The sequence below is a fragment of the Galeopterus variegatus genome, unplaced genomic scaffold (assembly GCF_000696425.1).
Source record: "Galeopterus variegatus unplaced genomic scaffold, G_variegatus-3.0.2 Scaffold662, whole genome shotgun sequence".
Classification (NCBI taxonomy): Eukaryota; Metazoa; Chordata; class Mammalia; order Dermoptera; family Cynocephalidae; genus Galeopterus; species Galeopterus variegatus.
Genome location: NW_007726773.1, coordinates 22719 through 45973, shown reverse-complemented (window position 1 = coordinate 45973; position 23255 = coordinate 22719). Strand labels below are relative to the sequence as shown.

General features: G+C 43.9%; 1 protein-coding gene across 1 annotated transcript in view; it reads right to left on the bottom strand.

Moving 5' to 3' along the window:
- Nucleotides 1-23255, bottom strand: part of ERICH6B (glutamate-rich 6B) — a 49672-nt gene that overhangs the window by 9516 nt on the left and 16901 nt on the right. Inside the window, 4 exon segments of the mRNA XM_008571132.1 lie at nucleotides 6685-6842; nucleotides 10620-10684; nucleotides 14374-14510; nucleotides 20498-20586. Coding sequence (XP_008569354.1) covers nucleotides 6685-6842; nucleotides 10620-10684; nucleotides 14374-14510; nucleotides 20498-20586 — 449 coding nt within the window.

The window sequence follows — 23255 nt, the reverse complement described above, 5'->3', positions numbered from 1 at the left end:
CTGAGAGGTGTGTTCAGGTCCCCCAATATTATCATAGAGCAGATGCTTCTTCTGTCACTCTGAAATGGGCTTCGTGGAGAGAGACATTCTCTTCTTCTTCTATTTTTTTTTTTTTCTTTTAAAAGATGACCGGTAAGGGGATCTTAACCATTGACCTTGTGTTGTCAGCATCACGCTCTCCCAAGTGAGCCACAGGCTGACCCTCTCTTCTTTTATCTCTGCTGGTGACTCTCCTTGTGTCAATGCACTGCAGTGGCTGGCAGACCATCTAGCCACTTTCATGATAGCCATGGTTATAGTGGTGGCTGTGGTGGGCCACCCACATGGAGGTGATGATTTTGGCATGCTCCTTTGTGCTGGTGCAGTGTCCCTGGTTGTGGGGAGTGTCCATGCCTCGGGTCACTGGGCTGGCCCTGAGGTGCTGGTGCAGTGTGCCTGATTGTGGGAGGGGGTTCCAGTCCCCTTCTCCATGCCTCGGGTCCCCAGGTGGGCCCTTGAGGCACTGAAAATTTGCCAATTTTCTTCATCTTTTCAAAGAACCAGTTTTGATTTGTTTATTCTGTCATTTCTTTGTTTTCTGTTGTACTGATTTCTGCTCTTATTGTTATCATTTATATCCTCCCGCTTCCCGTGGGTTTTCTATGTTATTCTATTTTGTTTTTTTAATTCCTTGAATTGAATGCTGAGCTCATTGGTTTTTGTCTTTCTTCTTCATGATCCTCCTCCTCCTCCTTCTTTAATAGGTGTTTAAAGCTATAATGTTCCTCTCAAAATACTGTTTTAGCTCTTTCCCATGAGTGTAGATACTTACCTTTCATTTTTACTCCATTCTCAATATTTTCAGATCTCCAATATGATTTCTTCTTTGACCAGAGTTATTTACAAGTGTGTTCTTAAATTTGCCAATGTATAAAGTGCTTTTGGGTGTGTTTTTATTATTACTAATTAAAATGCTTTGGGGCAGGGGAACATAGTCTGTATGATGTCATCTCTTTAGTGTTTGCTGAGACCTGTTTTGTGGCCTAGTGTGTGTGTGATCAGTTACTGTAGATGTTTCACATGCACTTGGAAAGAATGTGTGTCCTCCAATTGTCTCCTGTCCCAATGCTGGTGTTAAAACCCAAGCCCCTGGATTGTCAAGACACATGCTTCTCCCGCTTCCCCAGCACACACGCCCATCTCCCAACCTCTGGATCACACGCCCACTCTGCTAGTTTTACAGTTTTTTTTTTTCTATTTCTGGCATTGGTTATTTCCCTTACTTTCTTACAGTCTCCACTCTGCATTTAAAAGGATGCTTCTTATGTTTTATTTCAATTCCCAGGTATTTGTAGCAGGAAGGCTTTTCAGGCCATCTAGTATTCTCCATTAATCTAACTAGAAGACAGATTAGTGATTTTCAAACTATGACTTAATTTTTTTTTGAAGAAACAATGGTTTATTTTTCTAATCAAATGACTGAGCTGCTAAATCAAGGCCTCAACAAATGTTGCATCTTATTATTTTAATTGAACAAGAAGACCTTCTATTTTAATCATTCTTGGTAAATAGTAATTTTGTTTCTCCAGTGGTTTTCATTTGCCAGTCATGACAGACAGTTTACCGTGGTGGTCACTGCGTTCAGTGGCTACTGCTAACACACGAATCTTCATTTCCAGTGCCACAGCTGTTGGCAATCTTTCACTGAAAGTTCATCCATCAGGACTTCTCTAGAGTAGTTGGCCAAGGAGTTCTGCTATGGTTGCCAGAGCTTCACTCTGCTGAATATGATATTCCTGAAATCTCATGGGTATTCTTTGCATCATTAAGAAATATTTCTCTAAGCAGTGGTCTGAGCAGGCAGTCTCTCTCCAGGTTTTACTTCTCTTGTTGTGAAGTCTTTAACACAGTCCAAAAAGCACATTTCTGTAAGCTGGTGGTAGGTTCCAAGAAATTCCTTAAACTATTTTATCTGATCAGATTCTGGTATTTGTGCAAGATGTTCTTTTGGTACGTTTATTAGTCACCTTTTCTGATGTCCGGCTTTTGCTTGAATGTCTCCAGTGAGGCGAGGCTCCAGTAAGCAAGGGCTCTTGCGTCCAACAACAGCACGAAGCGGGGGCTGTGCTGTCGGCTGAGTCTGGGAGTGGACGGTTAGGGTCAGGATGGGCACCATGGCCACTAGATGGGCTCAGACTGTTTTTTTGTGTGTGTGTGTGGCTGAACAGTACCCTTGGCCTTGGTGTTCTATCACCGTACTCTAAACAACTGAGCTAACTGACCAGCCTATTATTTTTTAACAGTTGAAGAATCCTTTGTTCAAAGAGAGCTTACCGCAGAATGTTGAAATCTAATTTTTCTTTCTTTTTTTTTTTGCAGCTGGCCAGTAAGGGTGTCTAAACCCTTGACCTTGGTGTTATCAGCAGCACAATCTAAACAAGTGAACTAACCAACCAGCCCCCACAATACAAGAGGATAAGAGAGAGAGATGCAGCTCTGCTGGAGGAGGAGCTGCCTCGGGGGCAGGTCCCCAGGGCACTGCCTATAAATGCCCAGGACCCTGGGCACCGGGGCAGAAACCACTCCTAGAGGTGATGGTGATGGCATAGCTAAGTCACCGCAAGCCCTTTCCCTACACGCAGCACTGCACTAAATACTTTACTTCCACAATACAATAACCCTACAATTAGGGTCACGACCATTTTTCCCTGTTTAAGACTGGCCAAATGACTTCCACAAAGTTATCCAATAAGACGGGAGCCACATGCTAGCAATCTGCCCCCTGAGTTGCAGGTTTGTTCCTGACACTGCCTTCGACCATTAGAATTCCAGCCACCTTCAACATTTAGTCTACAAATCATTGCTCTTTTTTTAAACCTAAAGAAGTGCCTTTAAATTTTTTTTTAAATTGACAGACAAGAATTGTATATATTTATGGTCTACAACATAATGTTTTGATGTATGTACACATTATGGAATGGCTAAATCAAGCTATTGAACATTTGGATTACTTCACATACTTATTTTTTTGTGATGAGATCACTTAAAATTTACTCTCTGCAGTGGATTGAATTGTGGACCACCCAAAGTTTAATGTGTTAGAGGCTTGGCCCCCACTGTGACTGTTAAGAGGGTTGGAAATCCTATTATGGTAATTGAAAGGTGGAGCCTTGAAGAGGTGATTGGATTGTAGGACCATGCTGTAGTGAATGGATTAAAAATGGTGGTCAGGAGCATGGTTCTGAGGGCTTTAAAAGGAGAGCATGTGAGGAGGTTAATCTCTCTCTGCTCCATTTCTGACATGTGAGACTCCTGGGTCACTGTCACCACCACCAAGACCCTCACCAGATACGTTCCCTGGACTTTCCAGTTTCAGGTATTTATAAGCAACAGAAACAGACTAATACACTCCTGTGGCAATTTTCTAGTACACAATATATATTGTTATTGACTATAGTCACCAGGGTGTACAACAGATCTCTTGAACTTACTCCTCCTATCTAACTAAAATTTTATCTCTCATGGTCACCATCTACCCATTTCCCCTGCTCTGCAATCCCTGGCTACTTCCTGCTTCTATCAGTTCAACTTTTTAATTTGATTTAATTCTATTCAATTTTATTTTATTTTTTTGAGTTCAACTTTTTCAGATTCCACATATGAATGAGATCATGTGGTATTTGTCTTTCTATGCCTGGTTTATTTCACTTCACATAATGTCCTCCAGGTCCATCCACGTTGTCACAATGACAGGATTTCCTTCTTTTCTAAGGCTGAATAGTATTCCAGTGTATATATATATCACATTTTCTTTATGCATTCCTCCTCTGATGGACTGACCAGCTTGGAGGAAAGCCACTCAAAAGAGCTACAAGGCTCAAAATAGACACGAGGTGAGCAAGAAATACACATCTGTTTATTAGTTTTGGGAAACATTTGTGTCAGCAGCTAATCAGTGTTGTCCTGACTAATAAAGGTTTTGTGTCCTTGAGGTGGTTGCTCTGCCTAATCTGGGAACCCAAGCTAATTCCCTATCCCTTCCTCACTTGCTCACAGCTCTCCTTGAGGCCTTTGCACTTGGGTCTGCGTAGAATGCCCTTCCTCCAGGAATCTTCATGGCTCACTCCCTCATTTCATACATGCCTAGGCTCAAATGGCACTGGGCCCAGCCAGCCATCCCTATAGCCCTACAAGTATGATGGCAACTCCTCTCCCGACACAACAACTGGAGAGCCCCTTCTGCTGCTTTTCCTGTGTGGCCGCCTTACAATAGCTGACATAGCACCGAGTAGTATATTTGTATATTGGCTCTTTTCCCACCTGGAAAATTAGCTCAATGGAGCAGTGGCTTTGTTTTGTTGAACCCTCTGTCCGCAGCACCTAGAAGATTCTGGTGAAGGGCATAGTATGTTCTCGACACATTTACTGAAGGCAAAAAAATTTATCACACCTAGAAAGAGTCCCCACTTTAATGCCTCTTTTTTGAATTTCAGAACTGATTATTAGCTCACTCTCAATAACTCTAACATTTTGAGACTAGTTTTCATTTATGACTTTATAGTATTAGTCTTCATAAAAATGAGGGGTCTTCAAAAAGTTAATGGAAAATGTGTACTATGAAAAAACTATGCATGAACTGAAAAACTTTTTTGCACCAAAATAAACTAGTACCAACTCATTATGACAGGTCTGAGCAGCACCTAGTTTGAAGCACTAAGAAGAATAAGACATCAGTTTAACAAGAGTCCCTATCAGAGCAACATGAATTCTGCTAAAATTAAAGCGAGAACAAACATCAAATTTATGGTGAGGCTTGGGTGGAAGAATGATGAGATCACTGATGCTTCATCAAAAGCTTATAATGACGATGCCCCAAAGAAGTCAGCAGTTTACAAGCGGATAACTCGTTTTAAGAAGGAATGAGACAATACGGAAGATGAAGTCCACAGCAGCAGATCACCCACATCAATTTGTGAAGAAAAAATTGATCTTGTTTGTGCTCTAATTGATGAGGGCTGATGATACACAGCAGAAACAGTAGCCAACACCATAGACATCTCTATTGGTTCAGCTTACAGAATTCTGATGAAAGTTATAGTTGAGCAAACTCTCCACTTGAAGGGTGTCAAAACTGTTGCACCCAGATCAGCTGCAGACAGGAGAAACGCTTTAGAGGGAAATTTTAAACAAGCGGGATCAAGATCCTGAAGCATTTCTTAGAAGAACTGTAACAGGAAATGAAACATGGCTTTACCAGTATGATCCTGAAGACAGAGCACAATCAAAGCCACGGCCACCAAGAGGTGGAAGTGGTCCAGTCAAAGCAAAAGCAGATGGTCACGAGCAAAGGCCATGGCACCGATTTTGGGGGGATGCTCAGGGCATTTTAATTGTTGACCAAAGAATAATAATATGTGTTTATGATGAGAGTGTTTTGAGAAAGTGAGCCAACACTTTAGCAGAAAAATGCCCCGGAAAGCTTTGCTAGGGAGCCCTTCTCCACCACGACAGTGTTCCTGCTCATTCTCCTCATCAAACAAGGGCAATTTTGTGGAAGTTTTGATGGGACACCATTAGGCATCCACCTTAAAATCCTGATTTGGCTCCTTCTGACTTCTTTCTGTTTGCTAATCTTAAAAATTTTTTAAGGGGCACTAATTTTTCTCAGTTAATAATGTAAAAAAAAACTGTATTGACTTGGTTAAATTCCCAGGACCCTCAGTTCTTTAGGGATGGAGCAAGTGGCTAGTATCATCACTTGTAAAGTTGTCTTAAACTTGATGGAGCTTATGTTGAGAAATAAGTTTGTATTTAAAATTTTTTATCTTTTAATTCCATTTTTCCCTAAACTTTTTTGAAGTCTCCTCATATACCATGTCATTGGTTTTTTAGAGCAGATCACAGCAAAATTGGGTGGAAAGTACAGAGATTCCCATATTCCCCCTGACCCACCCCCACATGCATAGCCTTCCCCACTATCAACATCCCTCACCGGAGTGGTGCATTTGTTGCAATTAATGAGTCCACATGGGTACATCGTTATCACCCGAAGTCCACAGTTTGCATGAGGGTTCACTCCTGGTGTTGTATGGACAAGTGTTTAATGACATGTAAACACTATAGTATGAACAGTTTTACTGCCCTAAAAATCCTCTGTGCTCTGCCTCTTCATCCCTTCTTCCCTCCAACTCCTGGCAACCCCTGATCTTTTTATTGTCTCTGTAAGTTTTGCCTTTTCCAGAACATCATGCAGTTGGGATCATACCATACGTAGCCTTTCCAGATTGGCTTCTTTCACTTGGTCATGGGTGTCTAAGATTCCTCCATGTCTTTTCATGGCTTGATAGCTCATTTCTTTTTAGTGCTGAATAATATTCCATTATATGGCTGTACTGCAGTTTATCCATTCACTGTGTGATTTATTTTGATATGGATTTTAACTTATTGGGGAGGGACCTATATATTATATATTTCCTTTATTCCATTCCACCCCTATCCAATTGCCTGATACAGGCAGAAGAATCTCAATGAATCCTAGTAAAAATCCTAGTCAGTTTGCCAATAACCCACACACTCAGCTGTACCTCTCTGTACTGGATACATTTTTCTTGTGTGTGTTCACGTTGTGTATTGGTCCTGACAGCTTTCTGAGGGTGTGTGTATGCCTGACACACACACAAAACACCACTGCACTGCCACACTTACCTTTGTCTTTACCATTATCCATTCTGTATCTAGTTGTAACTTCTTTTTAGGACGAACAACACGACGTTTTTTGATTCTTTCTTTCTCAGGCTCCTCAAATTGTGGTGGTTGAGTAAATAAATGAAATGTAAGAGTGGACAACTCTGTCAACTTTTGACCTGCTTTTGGTGGAAAAGAGAAAGAAAACATGATTCTGTATCTCTCAAGGTGTCGAAAGGAGTTTGAGGGATCAGCCATTGACCTCCAAGCAAGGAAAGCTGCCAGGCAGTCGGCAGAGCAAGGCCTTTGAAACGTAGGGGTTGAAATTCCAGCTCTTTCTGTTTTTTCATTCATTCATTCAACACACATTTATCAAGGCCCTAATGCGTGCCAGCCCAGCGCTAGGTGCTGGGTACAATGGTGACGACCACCCAGTGCAGAGGTGGGGGTGGGGGTGACACAGCAATATGGCGACCACAGTGTCATGGGTGGGGAGTACTCCTCACCCAGCAGAAAATGTGGCTACTAACTGAAAAAATAGGCTAACGTGAGGAGTCGTTAAAAGAGGAAACGTACCTTAAACGTGTTATTTTACCTTAAATCAGAAACGTATATTAACATGTCATTTAAAATATGGGGCAAGGTCTTTCCTTCGAGTGCGGAAGGGATGATAGGGGCTCTGTGATCATTTTTGCTCAAACCACACCCATCATTTATTATTGATCATCTTCAGTTTTGGCAGTTTCTAAATAGTCTGAGTACAGAATCATAGAGTTAAAAAAAATGTCTATACATTTCCCAATCTTTTGGGCATGTTTGGTCCACATCTAATTCAAAGCAGTTTTTTTTTTAAAACCATTTTCTTATTGAATTTTTTAAAAGCATTCAACCTAGTGTTCATAGCAACAGATTTCTTTTTATATTCATTTTTGTCCATTTTTGTAACAATTGAGTTTTGGAACTAAACGAGTGAGGACCACTGAGGGACAACCGCTGCTCCCAGTGCCTCTTGGTAAGGGTCGAACACAGCAGCGGCAGCTGAGGAGCCATGGAGAGGAGCTTCCAGCTGTGGGACCAGCCGGGGTGCTCTCGGTGGGAACACGGGGCCCCTGGCTTGCTCACCAACTCGGTTAGGCTGACTTAACTGACCGCCCTGGACATCCCACCGCTGGGGCCAACCAAGGGTGCCATGAGTGCTCATGGGAGGGAACTTGGCCAGGCTTTGAAGCCGAGGAGACTTCTGGTGGGAGGCGAGCCTGTGCACGCCAGTGGGAGTCCTGGCATAGGTCCTGTGTGGGGAAGGCTCGAGTGGGAGCCGGCCAGGGGGGGCAGATGATTCAGGACAGGCGAGCAGGGCTAGATCACTCGTTCATGCTCATTCGCTCACTCAATAACCATCTATTGTGTGCCTCTGTGTTGGCGACTGTCTTAGGTATCACGGATGCTATAGTCCCTGCTGTCTCAGGGGAGACAGATGCTAAACAAGTGAATAGATAAAAATATAACATGCCAGATGGCTATGTGTGCTCTGAAAAAAAAATTAAGCAGGGCAGGGAGGATGGAAAGAGATATGTGTGTGCACGTGTGTGTGTGAGCACTGGCTCATAAAGGGTAGCCAAGAAAAGTATTTGCGAGAAGGTGACGTTTAACATCCCAGAATGAAGTGAGGGAGCGAGCCACAGGGATGCTGGAGCCGAGAGAGTTCTAGGCAGAAGGAGCAGTAGGTACAAGCCCTGTGGCAAGAGACGCTTGGCCCATTTGATGAATGACAAAAAAGCCAGCATGTCTGGAAAGGAAAAATCGAGAGCCTTGTAAGCTGTATGAGGAATGTGGACATTTTCTTGAAGGCAGTGGAAGGCCAGGGATGAGCTTTTAGAAGATTGTGCTGGAAACAAAAAGAGACAAAAAGATGGGAGTGAGGAAGTCTAGAATTTCGGGGGAGAGATGAAGGTGTCTGAGCCTGAGATTCCTTAAAATGGGATAATGCTGCCTATAGTTACCTGTGGAGTTACTGTGAAATAATGCATGTGTCGTGCCTGCTACATAGTAGGAGGTCAATATTTCTGTGTCTTCAAAAAAGAGCTTTGTATTTTGAAGGTTCATGATACAAGCTGTGCAACGTTCTCCTGCTTCTTTTCACCAGATCAATGGTTCTGAACAGGAAGGGCTCTATAATTCGAGAGGCCCGGTGCAAAATAAAAATTCAGGGACCCTTGTTCTAAAATTAATAAGAATTTCAAGACAGTGACAGCAGTTTTAAACCAAGCACAGGGCTCTTCCAAATGAGGAGCCCTGTGTGACTTCACAGGTCACATGCCCATGAAGTTAGCCTTGGTTTGGAAATTGGAGTGTTCAGAGACATGGGGTTGTGTATCTGGAATATGGAAGAATGGGTTGGATACTGGAAGTAAATGAGTTTGCATCTCAGAGGTGGCTAGAAGATTCCTTTGGCAGTGGCCACAGCAGGAACATGGAGGAGATGCCTCTTATCAATTAGAAATGTTGATTTTTGTATAAAAAGCTCAAACTTTCTAGGCTTCAGTTGTCCAAAGAAGCAGGGATTGGAAAGGGGTGTGGGGGGGGGGAAGGCGTTCAGAGGAATCCGGCCATTCGTATTATATCAAATTTCATGTCCTACCCTCAGCATATGACAGTGGAGTGTCCTGCAGGGACTATATTCCCCCCAAAGGAGCAAAAGATCATGCATGCATGCATCCATTCAAGAAACACTTACTGAGTGCCTACTGTATGCCTTGATAAGGTGCTGAGGAATGACACAGGTGGCTACGGCTAAGGAGGAACAGAAACTATCCAGGTATGACACAATTAGAGTAATAGATATTTGTTGTTGTGTTTTTGGCTGCTGAGAATCTGAAACCCCCTTCTTGTTTTGGGGGTACCCCATTGTGTGAGTCTTAGTGGGCGGCAGGGCCCTCCCACCTTGGTAACTACAGGTGGGAATTCCTCTTTCTCCCTGCCCGTAACTCCAATGAGGACATGAGGCCCAGGCTTAGATGGCCCCCCACGTTTTCTTCTCCAGACACACTGGCCTTTTGTTGTTCACTGAGCGTGCCAAGGGCATGAGCCCCGCACTTGCCCTGAGAGGTCTTGGGCATAGCATGGCTTTTCCATTTAATTGCTGGGTTATCTACGCCGGTCACTCAGCCTCTCTTAGCCTTAGTTTCTTTATCCTACTTCACGTGGTTAGGAAGATCCGTTCGAATCAGATAGTGTACGTGAAAGTATCTAGCCCACAGCAATTATTCCTTAACAGTTAGGTCAGGGATGTAAATTGGTATGGAGGGGGGGGGGGGGGGGGAGAGTGCACTCTTGAGAGGGAATCTGGGGCTGTGATCTGGCTCAAAGTACCATGATTGATTAGCTATGTCTCCCACGGGTGCTGTCATTTCACATTAGTTGGATCTCGTCATCTGAAAGATATTCCATATAGTGGTTTTGAGTTTCTGAATTAAGTAGCCCAATAGCTTAGCCCCTTGACTCAAGCTTTCCATGATTAGATTGAAAAAACTGGTAACCTGCATGACTGGCAAATCTTAACAGCTGGACACCAAATGTCTTCAGTCTCCTGGCAAAAGGGCTTCCCAAATTTTGCATTAATATTGCCTTCTTGGATCCCTCCTTCCCCAAATCTGGGCTAGATCCCCTTCTCTGTAGTCTCATGGCATCCCCTTCCCATCGTAGGACTTAACCTTCTATATGGTAATTCCCTACCTTTTTATCTATCCTCCCCCCTTCTCCACGCACACGAAGGGACAAGCCCATGAGGTCCTAGACTGTGTCTGTCCCACTCAGTGTTTCATCCCCTGCAGCTAGGATCTCCCTGCCCAGCAGGTGCACCAGGGAGTCCCGCCTCCTTTATGCACACAGCAGAAGGGGCGAGGCTGTGAGTGGCGGACAGGAGAGCCAGTCACAGGGAAGAGAAGAGCACCACTGACCTTCACGTCGCCGCTTCAAAATCCACAGGATTGCTTTCTTATATGTCTCAAAGTTTTTCTTCAACCTAAAAGGAAGGTGAATCGTCTTTAAAAGCCAAGCCTAAATTCATGCTTACGTGTCATGATCCAGAGTCAGGCAGTGCTAGAGCTGGCTGAGCTGTTCACACAGGTGGAAAGCTGGGACCACGCTCTGCTTTCTGACCCTCCAGTTAACGCTCAGGAATAAAGGCATGACATATGGTATTGACTCCCTGCTTCCCTCCTGGTCTCCAGCTGTCAACCAAGGCACATGGGCTGGCCCCTAAGCCCTTCCAAATGAAAGCAATTAGGGTCATCTTGGGGATCAGGAACAGGACAGGAAGGTCCAAGAGGTCCCCTAGGCAAGTGTGACTCTCTGAGCTAAACTCGTGCAGCTTGATTTTCTGTGCTTGTCCCTGTCCTAGTGAGGGCTGCATCAGGAAACAGCTTGGAAAAACAGCATTGTCTGTGAACTGGACAGTGTACTGGAAACTCCTTTGCCTTTAATAGGAAAAGTTCAAATAGGCTCACTCACAATAACTTATCGTGAAAGACACGCAAGGCACCGACTTTCAAAATGATCAAGCCCTTTACCACCCTCATGTGAAGATACAATGAGAGTTGGCCTGGCATTTCAATGGCTTCAACTGTTTCACTTCACAGTAAGGGTGCTTTCCAGGGCAGCTATGTTTCCTGGTTCTCAGCTCATGCCCCTTTGAAAGGGGATGTGCTAGAAAGGGTGAGATTCCCAGGCTTAATTGGATCTGAGAAGGAGGACTTTGACACAACAGGTTTTTTTGTTTTGTTTTTGTTTTGCTGGCTGGTACAGGGATGGAACTCTGGACCTTGGTGTTATCAGTACCACTCTCTAACCACTGAGTGACCCAGCTAGTGACTTGACAGGTTTCAAGTTCTTGGTTCAGATTCTCGAAGAGAGCATAATAATTTAACCCCAAGCAACCCCAGGAAGCAAACATCCTTTGCTAGGAAGGGCTGTGCTAGATGCTAGGTGCTAGGTGCAAACCTAGCAGAGAGTGAGGATTCACTATTTGCAGAGAAGCAATAGGGGAACTTGAGAAAGAGATCCTTGTAGCCCATTTGTACCAAACACTATTCATTTTATTTGCAAGCACTTTCAATGGAACCGGTTACTTAGCCTACTGGCACTGGTGAAAAAATAAGGACCAAGGAGTGGGGTGGGGCGGAGGCCTGTCCTTCACTGAGAACAGGATGTCAAATGCAGACAAGAGTTAGACTCTGGTAAGGGGATCCAGCCAGAGGCATTCAGTGCCCTTTTGGGAAGGGCTGGGTGTTGCTTCCTTGGCTTTTTGCCCACCTTTGCAAGCAAGTGGAATCCCCACCAGACAGCACCTCAACAGCAGACTCTGGGGTACACACTACTGCATCCCTAGAGCTTAGATCAGCACACAGTAGGTTCTCAGGAAATATGTGTTGAGGGCAGTCAGGTGAGAACGATCCTCCGTTACAGGCTTAAACAGGAAGAAAGGCGAGATGGCATTTGCTGTTTGTTTTTGCTGATCCGAAAGCTTGGGAGTTCTTTGTGTTTTGCTCTGTGTGTTTTGCGTTCCCCATTCCTAGAGAATCCTCAGGGACCTCTTGCCCCACAACTCTACTGAGCCTACAGCAGGAGTTGCTGGCAGTCGATCTCCTCCTGACTTTTGTGAATGCCTGAACTCTCCGGAGCAATGAGGTAGGGCACCCCGTCCCCTACAGCCTGTTCCTGGTGCCACTGCTGGGAGTCTGCAACAGACCACAGGGGACTGACCCACATCTTGCTCTCTCAGGTTTCTAGCAACATGTAAGGAAAACCCAGACTTCCAAGCTGAGAGCATGTCCTGCACCACAGGCTAGATGTACAAATGGGTTCTGGAGCATTTTATGACCTGGAGCCTTGTCAGCTAGAAAGACCTGGTGCCAACAAAAGGTGTGCAATAACCTTAGCATTCACCCCTCCAGATAGGGGCCTTGGCCTTGACCCCCAGGTCAGTGAAGCTCAGGGCTCTCCTCCTCCAGGAAGCATGGGAAAACATTAGGCAGCCTGGGATGAAGCTAGGGAAATCACTGGGCAGATGACCAGGGTCTGGATGCCACATTTCCTCCTCTCTTAGAGGCCCAGGGGTCTGAGCCTTGCTCCCCAGACTTCTGTACAAGTTCATAGTCCCTCCAAGTCTTTTCTTGCCCTGTATTTCCAACTTCTACCACTGCCAGCCTTTGATCCTATCCATGCTTAGGATGGATACTTAGAATGCTTAGGATTTCCTTGCTCTTACAACCAACAGAGTGGGAGAAAATATTTGCAAAATATACATCTGACAAAGGATTAATATCCAGAATATACAAGGAACTCAAACAACTTTACAGCAAAAAAACCCAAATAACCCAATTAAAAAATGGGCAAAGGAGCTGAAAAGGCATTTCTCAAAGGAAGGTATACAAATGGCCAACAGACACATGAAAAAAATGCTCAACTTCATGCAGCATCTGGGAAATGCAAATCAAGACCACTTTGAGATACCATCTCGCTCCAGTTAGGATGGCAAAAATCCAAAAGACTGAGAATTATAAGTGCTGGAGAGGTTGCGGAGAAAAGGGAACTCTCATACACTGTTGGTGGGACTGCAAAATGGTGCAGCCTTTATGGAAAATGGTATGAAGATTCCTCAAACAATTACAGATAGATCTGCCATATGACCCAGCTATTCCACTGTTGGGAATATACCCAGAGGAATGGAAATCACCATGTTGAAGGGATAACTGTACTCCAGGGTTTATTGCAGCTCTATTTACAATAAGCCATGAGTTGGAACCAGCCCAAATGTCCATCATCAGATGAGTGGATAAGGAAACTGTGTTATATCTGCACAGTGAAGTACTACTCTGTTATAAAAAAGAATGAAATACTGCCATGCAACAACATGGGTGGACTTAGAGAAAGTTATATTAAGTGAACCAAGTCAGGCACAGAACGAGAAATACCACATGTTCTCACTTATTTGTGGGAGCTATAAACAAACAAACAAACAAACAAACAAACAAACAAACACACAAACAAATAAAGGGTGTGTGTGTGGGGGGGAAGATTACAACAATCACAAAAATTCCTTGAACTTTTTAAGTCAAGTGAATAAATATGATGTGGGCGGGGAGAGGGGGTGGAGCGGAACGGATAAAGGGGCGTGAAAATCAACTACAATGTATATTGAGAAGTAAAATAAAATTAAAACAAACAAACAAACAAACAAAAAACCCCAAAATGATGCTTTCAATGAATTGATAACATTGGCCTAGGATTCAGGAGAACTGTCTTATGTTATTATAAATATAAGATTCAAAATAAGAAAAAAACATATATTAGGGTTCTGGGCTTGAGAAGTCCATATCTAAAGCCATGGCAGTAAAGCCAGCTTTCAGCACACACTCAAGATCTATGTATCTAATAAAAAGAAATGAGGAGCTCTTAAAAAAAAAAAAAAAAAAAAAAAGGATTTCCTTGCTCTTGAGTTTTGATCTTGGTCTGGCAGCCGGAGCATTCTGTCCACCTGATCCGGACCTTACCTTTGCCCTTGTGCCTGGCCTGGACTTGCTTCCTGACTCCGAGGGCCTGCCTGGCCCTGGTTTTGCTCTTTTCCCTGGTGGCCCAATTTACCTCTCCCTGCTGCTACCTCTGGCCTTCCCAAGCCCACTAACCAATAGCTTGATCTCTCCAGACACTTACAGAATTCCCAGTTTCCTTCTGTTTTCACTTTCCAGCAGCTCAGCCAGGGGAATGTCAAAATCCTCTTCCAGTTCATTGCGAGCAGCCATTTCTTTGATTATCTTCCTAAACACTGCCTGGTAGGAGCTGTTGAAAAACTACAAGAGGACCACAGAATAAAATATCCAGAAAATGAGAATTAGTGATTTATTAGTTAATCGTTTCTCTGACTCTCAAAGGTACCAGGTGGCATTTCAACATCTTATTCAAAAAGCACAAATGGAAAAGTAGGGTGGGGGGCATGAATTCTTTGAAAGAGTATTTCCTTTACCATTGTACCTACTTTTTGCTCCCCAATTCCCTCAAGAGTTTTTTTTTTTACATCAGTTTGCCAAGAAATCTTTTAAGAACATAAAATTAGCCTCTTTTTCCAAACACGGAGATGGCTATAGAACATGAAACTGCTTCCACGCTTTAAGAGCAAAGCAGGCTTTCTGTGACCCACAAGTGGCCAAGCTCCGAGTGTGGTTCGTTTATTCAATGAGAGGAAGGGGTCTTCGGGGAAGCGATACAGCATCTAGCACCTCACTGTGCTGAGCAGCTCTGTGTTCAAAGATTCTTCCAAAGTAATGTGAGAAGCTGCCCTTTTATTTTGTAAATTTGATTGTTCTATCCCAGGTCTGTGCTGTTCACCAGGACTGACCCCTAGATGGCTCCTCACAAGAGCTTCTTTTTTGGATCCCTTTTGATAGAAGCTGAGAGTTGGCTTCCTAGAGAGGAAAGCTAGGGATCAGTCACATTGCCTTGTCCCTGTTTACCTACAGGTTGAGGTGTTATTGTTCAATATGTGATAATAGATACTACCCCATTAACTCATTAGCCTCCTGTAATAAGTGAAAGACCAACACTTCTAAAGCTGCATGTGACCTGGCACAGATACAAGAATATGGCTTATGATTGGCTGGTGTTTCTAGGTTGGGAGAATGCTGGGGTGCCTTAGGTCTGGCTGGTCTCAGTTCTAAACTCTGAACCCCACCTCTCCCTATTGCCTGAATTAGTGCTTCAGCACAGGTCAAGGTTAAGGGCCTTGCTGCCAGTAAATTCCTCACTGTTGGCAATCCTTCCCTTGGGATGGAATGACTTCCTATTTGCCTAGGCCAGTGACCTGTCACCATCCCCACTGCATTCTATGTTCTGTTCACCAGAAAATACCGTGTCCATTGGAGTCTACCAGACAGCAGACCCAACTGGGGGGGTCCAGTAGAGGTTCTCATCCTATCTAGGCTGTGCCACCCCATTCCATTTACCCAGCACATGTGACATCTTACGGGATTTGTCCCATTTGCTTGCCCCACGTATAGAGTATGATTATCCTTATTGTCATGGTAGGTGTATTGGGCACCTCAGGGATGAGGTCTCCCATGCCCAGAGACCCTTCTTGGGTAAATCTCTGGTTCTTGCAACAAAATAATTTGCATGTCAAGATTTGGGATGCAGGAGTATGTCATAGAAATAAAAACGAGCGTGTGATAGTGAACTAAAAATAGCAAAAGAGTTGAGTTGTCAGAATAACCAAAGTGTAGGTTGATAGTCCCCATCCAAAGAGGAGGGCTTTAGCTTCCGCTCCCTAGGTTGTACCCTGGGAGTTTCTGGTCCTCCTTCAAAAGGTGCCTGAGGAGTTAACACAGACAAGTACTGCAGCTGCAGGTCCCATGTGGCATTCACTCTGTTATTCTTCTCTGGCTCTGGCCCTGCTTGTCCACATCTGTCACCTATCAGGTTGCTTGGAGAAGTGCTGCTTTGCCAAGCTGTGTTGCTACATTTTATGAGCATGCCAGTGTCTGTGCCATAGCTGCTGCCTCAGTGTACCGAGCGTCCAATCATTGGGGGACAGAGTGGTATAGACATCAGGGGAAAGGACCCTCCAAATCTGTGCCACACTTTGTCACCTGGACCCTACAGCAGCTCTGCTTGTGTCCAGAATTTCATGATGTGTGTCATAATTAGTTTTCATAAATGACTGACCTTGTCACCCTAACCTTAGGGGCTCAATTCCCATCAATGGCATTTAGATCAGAATTAAGACATGGTACCATCCCCTCCCACCATTTTTTTCTGGATCCCCCCTCACCCACCAAAAACCTTTCTCCCATGGGCCGGCCTGGTGGCGCACTGGAGAGTGTGCCGCTTGGGAGCGTGGCGGCGCTTCCGCCGAGGGTTTGGATCCCATGTGGAGACCGGTTCCTGCTCACTGGCTGAGCGCGGTGCGGTCGCAACACCGAGGGTTGCGATCCCGTTGCCGGTCAGTAAAAAAAAAAAAAGGAAAAAAAAAAAAACCTTTCTCCTCACTAACTGCAAACCAAAAGCTCCTAGGCTCACACATGAAACCAAGTAACACTTGTGCTTTTATGTGTTTGGCAAGCTTTATGTGTTTTATGAGGAAGGGGGTATTATCTAACTGCAGTAGTTAGACAAAAACGTCCTATAATCCCCTGCATTTCCAAGGCTTAAACATATGATAAGGATTCTATTATGGGTTAAATTGTGTTCCCCTCAAATCCACACATCGAAGCTCTAATCTTTAGTATTTTAGACAGTGACCTTGTTTGGAGATAGGTTCTTTGCAGAGGTGATCAAGTTGAAATGAGGTCATTTAGGTGGGCCTAATCCAATATGACTGGTGTCCTTATAAAAAGGGGAAATTTGGATGCAGAGACATGCATAGAAAGGAGATGACGTGAATAGACACAGGGAGAAGACAGCCCTCTACAAGCCAAGGAGAGAGACCTGGACCAGATCCCTCCCTCACAGCGCTCGGAAGGAACCAATCCCACCAACACCTTGACTTCAGACTTTTTGCCTCCAGAACCATGAGACAATAAATTCCTGTTGTTTAAGCCACTCAGTTGGTGGCACTTTATTTCAGCAGCCTTAGTGAACTAATACAGATTCCAAATTAAAATCCTCAGCCAAGAATTTTCTCCTGGGACTTAGATTGCTTATTTCAAGTTTTCAACTGGACTTCATCTGGGTGTCTTACATGTACTTAAAACTCAATGTGTCCCCAACTAAACTTCTTACCTTCCTACAAATGTACCCTTCTTCTCTTCTCCTCTTCAGCTCCCCAGACTATAGAGTAGAAATATGTGCCATGTCATGGCAGTGGCACTGAGCACTGCCCTAAGTAACCAGACTTTTATCATGTGTCCATTCGTACTTCTAGTGTAGTGTTACACAACTTCCTTCCTGCAATCTTCCCCACTTCAATCTGTCATCCGCAAAGCCACCAAAGTGACCTTTAAAAATGCAGATTTGATTCTGTTAGTGGCGAAAGAACTCAATCAATATTGTTGGGGACTATGGCTAGATCCCTTATGCCATGTTATTGTCCCCCAATAAATTCCAGATTATATTTTTTAAAAGATCCCTTAGAGACTTAGAAGAAAACATGAATAAATTATCCAATTTTTTTCTGAGAGTGGAAAGACCTTTCTAAAAGTGAAACAATATTCAGTAGTCATAAGGGAAAATGTTGATAAATGAAACTACCTAAATATTAAAAATGACCATGTCATGGAAAATACCAAGAAGGTTGGAATACACGCAAAAACTGGAAAAAAATTTACAACATGCATGTCAGAAAAAGGACTGAGTTCTTTAATACATAAAAAGCCCTTACAAATCAGAAGGAAAAAGAAGTAAGCAATGTAATGCAAGAGTGGACAAAGGACACAAACTGGCCGGTCACAGAAAGACACACAAACCAACAAATGTGAAAATTGCCCAATACCTTTCATAATGAAGGAGATGCAAAAGACGACAGTGAGATATTATTTCTGCCCTCCCTATCGGATGGGCCAGAATTATGATCCTTGGTGGGTGAGGAAGTGATGGGGAGGCATTCTCTATGCTCTCTTGATGGCAACAGGAAAATGGCAACTTATTTTGGGGTAAGTTGGTCAATACCTTTTCAGTTAAAGATGCAGATACCTTTGGACCCAGCATTCGACTGCTAGGAATTTATTCTTTAGATACACTTGCATTTGTAGGTAATAACAAAGGTGTAGTTCATTGCAATATATATACATAAATATACAAATATATAAAATTTTATACACACAAAAAAAGAACTAGAAACAAACATCCATTGATAGGGTGCTAGTTAAATTATGGGATAAGATGTAATGGAATACCAAAGAGTCCCAAAATGTTATTAAGGAAAACGCAAGTTACAGAACAGAATGTATATTACAATCCCATTTGTGGATCTGCATTTGTTTTAAAAGACGTGTATGTTTATATATGCATTAAAATTTCCAGAAGGATACATAAGAAGCAGTATACAGTAGTTATTTCTGGGAGGTAAGGAGGTGAAGACTTGAAATATTTATTTTACAGCCTCCGTTAGTATTTCAGTATTTTGAAATCATGTGTACATGTTAGCTCTACGATGCAAAAGTTAATTTGAATCAAAATACCTAACAAAAAATAAAACAAATCTGATTGTATCACACCACTGCCTAAAATCCTTTAGCAAAGCCCTGGGACGGCAAAGTGCTTGTGAGGGGAGCTCTCCTGCTCAGCCTGCTTGTCTTGTGGAACACTTTAGAACTCTCTGGAATGTCCTGGAATGCTCCCAGAAGTGCCATGTTCTTTCAGAACCTCACGCAGCTACACAGTGGATGTGTCGCCAGTGAATGCAGTGCCACCTGACACAGCGAAATCTCTACGAACAGGAGTCCCGAAGGTTTCTGAATAATTTAAATATTTAATTAAGACAATTCCTGTAGGTTTCAACTCTAGTTGAAAAATATTTCTAAAATGCTTGGGTTTACTTTCCCATCTTAGTAAATCCAGTGTGATAAATCTAAGTTCAAGTTATCTATTTTTTTTCCCTTTAATGTAATATTTCAGTATTTGAAAAGCAAATCTTATTGATACAATGTAGAAGCAAGATGGAAAGTAAGGAGTTTAGGACTAAATATGAATTGAGACCCCAAAATTTCCCAATTAAATTAAAAAAAAAACCTCCCAAATATCTAGTTTTTGCCTTTTCTTTTGTAAGTTTAGAAAAATATGTCTACTTAATTTTGGGTTCTAGGGACACAACGTTTCACTCTTATGATTGTAGTTAGGCCCTATGATTGTGAGGAGGTTTCTTAGCAGTAGAGGAGAGGATGGGTAACAATGCTTTCACCTAAATTAACACTGGTTGTAAGTCTTAGAGGTAAGTTGACACAGGAAATTAGAGCCACCAGGCTGCCCCAACAGGCAAACCATTCATGTGGCATATTTATAAAGTCATAACAAAGAGGGGTTATTGCCTAAAGCTCTCTGTCTTGTGAGGTTGCCCCATATAGAGAGAGCTGGCTCTTCTTGGGGCTTTGCCTGTGCTTGTTGACATTTCTGGATTGCTGTCTCCAGCATCCACTCTGGGATATATGAGGCAGGTTATTGCCTAAAGCTCTCTGTCTTGTGAGGTTGCCCCATATAGAGAGAGCTGGCTCTTCTCGGGGCTTTGCCTGTGCTTGTTGACATTTCTGGATTGCTGTCTCCAGCATCCACTCTGGGATATATGAGGCGAAACAAAACAAAACACCCAGGGAAATCACTGCCACGTCACTCCTTGGATTCTGAGGTCCCAGACGGCCTGCCTTCTTTTCTCCACCTTTCAGTCTTCCTATGAGTGCTCATATATCATGTCTGGGGTTTTAAGTTATACTTAGTGGGAAGGATAAGGAAAATACATTTACTCTATCTTTCCAGAATCTAAGCTTATTTTTACATAGGATTTCTGCAAAGCATGATTTGTTATATCATGTCTGGGGTTTTAAGTTATACTTAGTGGGAAGGATAAGGAAAATACATTTACTCCATCTTTCCAGAATCTAAGCTTATTTTTACATAGGATTTCTGCAAAGCATGATTTGTCTTGACACCTAGATAATATTGTGTTTTATTTTTTGCTTTGCTGTCTTCAAAAGCAATCTTGGGGGTACTTGTTCATATTATAAGTAGGGCACTCTGAAAGTAGGGGCTTGGAATGCCACTTTTGGCTTACTTCTGACCCTTTTTGATTTAACTGCACCACATAATGTAATGTCTGTTTTAATGAAAAGCTCATTCAGACTCTACTTTGACTTACTTGCTCATCAAAGTCGTTGTCTTCCAGCATCTGAATGGGCTCCTCTGTCACATCAGGCCAAAAGTTCCCTTCAGAAACAAAATCCATGTCTTTCAGTTTTGGAAGGTGCATCAAAAGGAAGGGCATTTGAAAAGGAAACAACAAAAAATTAATTTAAAAAAAGAAGCAGATTTATGGCTCTTGCCCACTAAAAAAATGCACACATCATCAATGAGACTTTAAACAAATTCATCAGATTACCTAAAATTCACCTTGGGGTACTAATAAAACAGGAATAAGGTGGCTGACTTAAGAAAGGGGGTGTGTGTTCCTGGTGGCTGGCGAAGGTCAGTCTGACAAAGTGACATGTGGGTGAGTGTTGAATGCAGTGAGGGAGTGATCAGGCAATAGCTGGGGAACAGCATTCCTGGCAGGGGACTAGGAGGTGCAAAGGCACTGAGGTCAGGGAGGGTGGGGTCTGACATATTTGACAGACTCCAAGGGGCACAGTATGCCTGCAGCAGAGGGAGTGTAAACGAGGTGGGGAGACCAGAGAGGAGTGTGAGGGGGTGGTGGTGGAGGGGGGAGGGGACCTTGTAAACTATGGGAAGGACTTTAGATTTTCTTAGGAGGGAGATTTATTCTGAGTGCAATTTTGTCTCAGAAATCCCCCCAAATATATCTATCTCCCACCAGTGTTGTCAAAAATTACCAATTTCCAGAATTGTATATGGTTCATAATTGCTAATCAAAGCATAAGAGATGAATCCCCAGGCCACTGAGTTAAAGAAAGTACCAGAGACAGTGAGTGTCTTTGTTCCTAAAGGTCAGCAGCGGCCTGCCTGCCTGCCTGTGACTCCCCTGGCCGGCAGAGGGGCTTAAAGCCTCCAGTATGATGGGGTGCTAATTGAACTGTGGAATTGATGATTACAGCTTGGGCCTCTCTTCTCTGCTCTGGGGAGGTGTGGATTCTGAGGCAGGAGTTCAGAGGAAGTGGCTCTCACACGATAATTGGGTCCCCAGGGACATCACGGTGGCCTGCTGTCTCAGCTTCAGGATGGCACCAGCCCCTTCAAGCTGGGCCATCCAGAGAGCCTTGAAAATCCACCAGGTTATCACAGGGCTGACTGACTTTGTTTGATTTTGTCCACATTATGCCTTTAGGGGTGGAGAGGGGACTTTTTTTTGTGATCTCCATACATTGTACTTTTGTATTCCTTCCTAATTTCAGCTCTGTAATGAAAACCTGGACTCCTTTGGGCTCCTGACGGGATGGAGAATTCCACTGAGCTGAAACTACCTTTACTGACCCAAAGCTCAGGGCCTTTTCTGCCTGCAAACCTCTGACTGCAGTCTCGGTTTGTGCGTGACAGAAGCTTGCCGTGACAGAGGTGGATCCCAGGCTACGGGAATTCCTGCAATTTTTTCCCCCTGGTCACTTCCCACAGGGGCACACACACCACCCCCCTGGGGTACTCAACATGGCAAAGGTAAGCTTGTCTCCAGGAACACTGCGTGTTCCCATATAGTCTGCCATAGCAATGACCAGGGAAGTTTTGAAAAGCCATTTAGGAAAACCCAACAGGAATCCATGGGAATTCAAGCAAGCACTCGGGAAGCTCCTTGAGGGTGGCACTGAGAGGAGGAATGAATGACTTGCTAGAAAAGGTCTGTAGAGGAGGAGAGACGGGCTGCGTCCCACAGTGCCTGCCCAGGTGCAGAGTGTCTGCCTGGCCCCTGAGAGCTCAGCACATCCCTGTCACCTGTGATTGCTGCATTTTAATAGGCTTCACTGCATAATACGCAATTAACTTGGTGGGGGTGGGGGGGGTGTTTATCACGGGAAGAAGGTGAACTTGGCAGCCCTGAGTAACTGAACAGTGGCGCTGAGAAGCATTCGATTCAATGTAATGATGAAGCGTATTAACATCAACGGGCACTGTTGACCTGTCATGTGAAGTGCAGTGAAGAGCAGCCAAATGAGATGGCGAAGCTCTGTTTCTGATTAACTTGTCCTTTGGGGACTTCCATCAACCTCTGCCTCTGTTCTAGTGAGATCATTATCTCCTCCTGAGGTCACTCCAGGTGAGGATGGGAGGGCCAGGGGAGTGTCAGGCCAGGTTCCAGTGGTGGCCCTGTTAGCCGGGGTCTGGTCTGCTTCCGACACGTCCCTCAGTCCCTTTGTCCACTCATCTGTGCAATGGGGACAGTAAGAGTCCTCCTCAGGGTGGCTCAGAGGACCAGTGCTAATGTAGGTCAGTGGCTGACACACCTCCCTTAGCGAGGATAGCTGGCCCTTGTACCCACATAACCTATTGTTTGTTCCCAGGTGGAGTGTGTCTTCCTCTGGTCTGATTAAGGACAAATCTTAATTCATCCTCATCCAAGAGCCTCTCGTCTAGCTTTTTAAAGACAGAATCACAGTTTCTGAATTTGGAATAGATGTTTGAGCCGTGTGTATCTGTCCTGTGGGGTAGATACAACAATCCCCATGTTTAGTGAAAAGATCTTTTGCTTGACCAAATTTTAGTCAGGCTCCTGAGCCGCCTTCTAGGCCCATCTATACACCTCCTTATAAAATCCAGTTTTAGCAAGAACCCTGCTGTCAATCTAGCCCAAACTGCCCCTGCTCCCCAATCTCTGATCTCCCTGGACCGCCTTCTAGGCCCATCTATACACCTCCTTATAAAATCCAGTTTTAGCAAGAACCCTGCTGCCAATCTAGCCCAAACTGCCCCTGCTCCCCAATCTCTGATCTCCCTGGGTATTTAATGGGGTT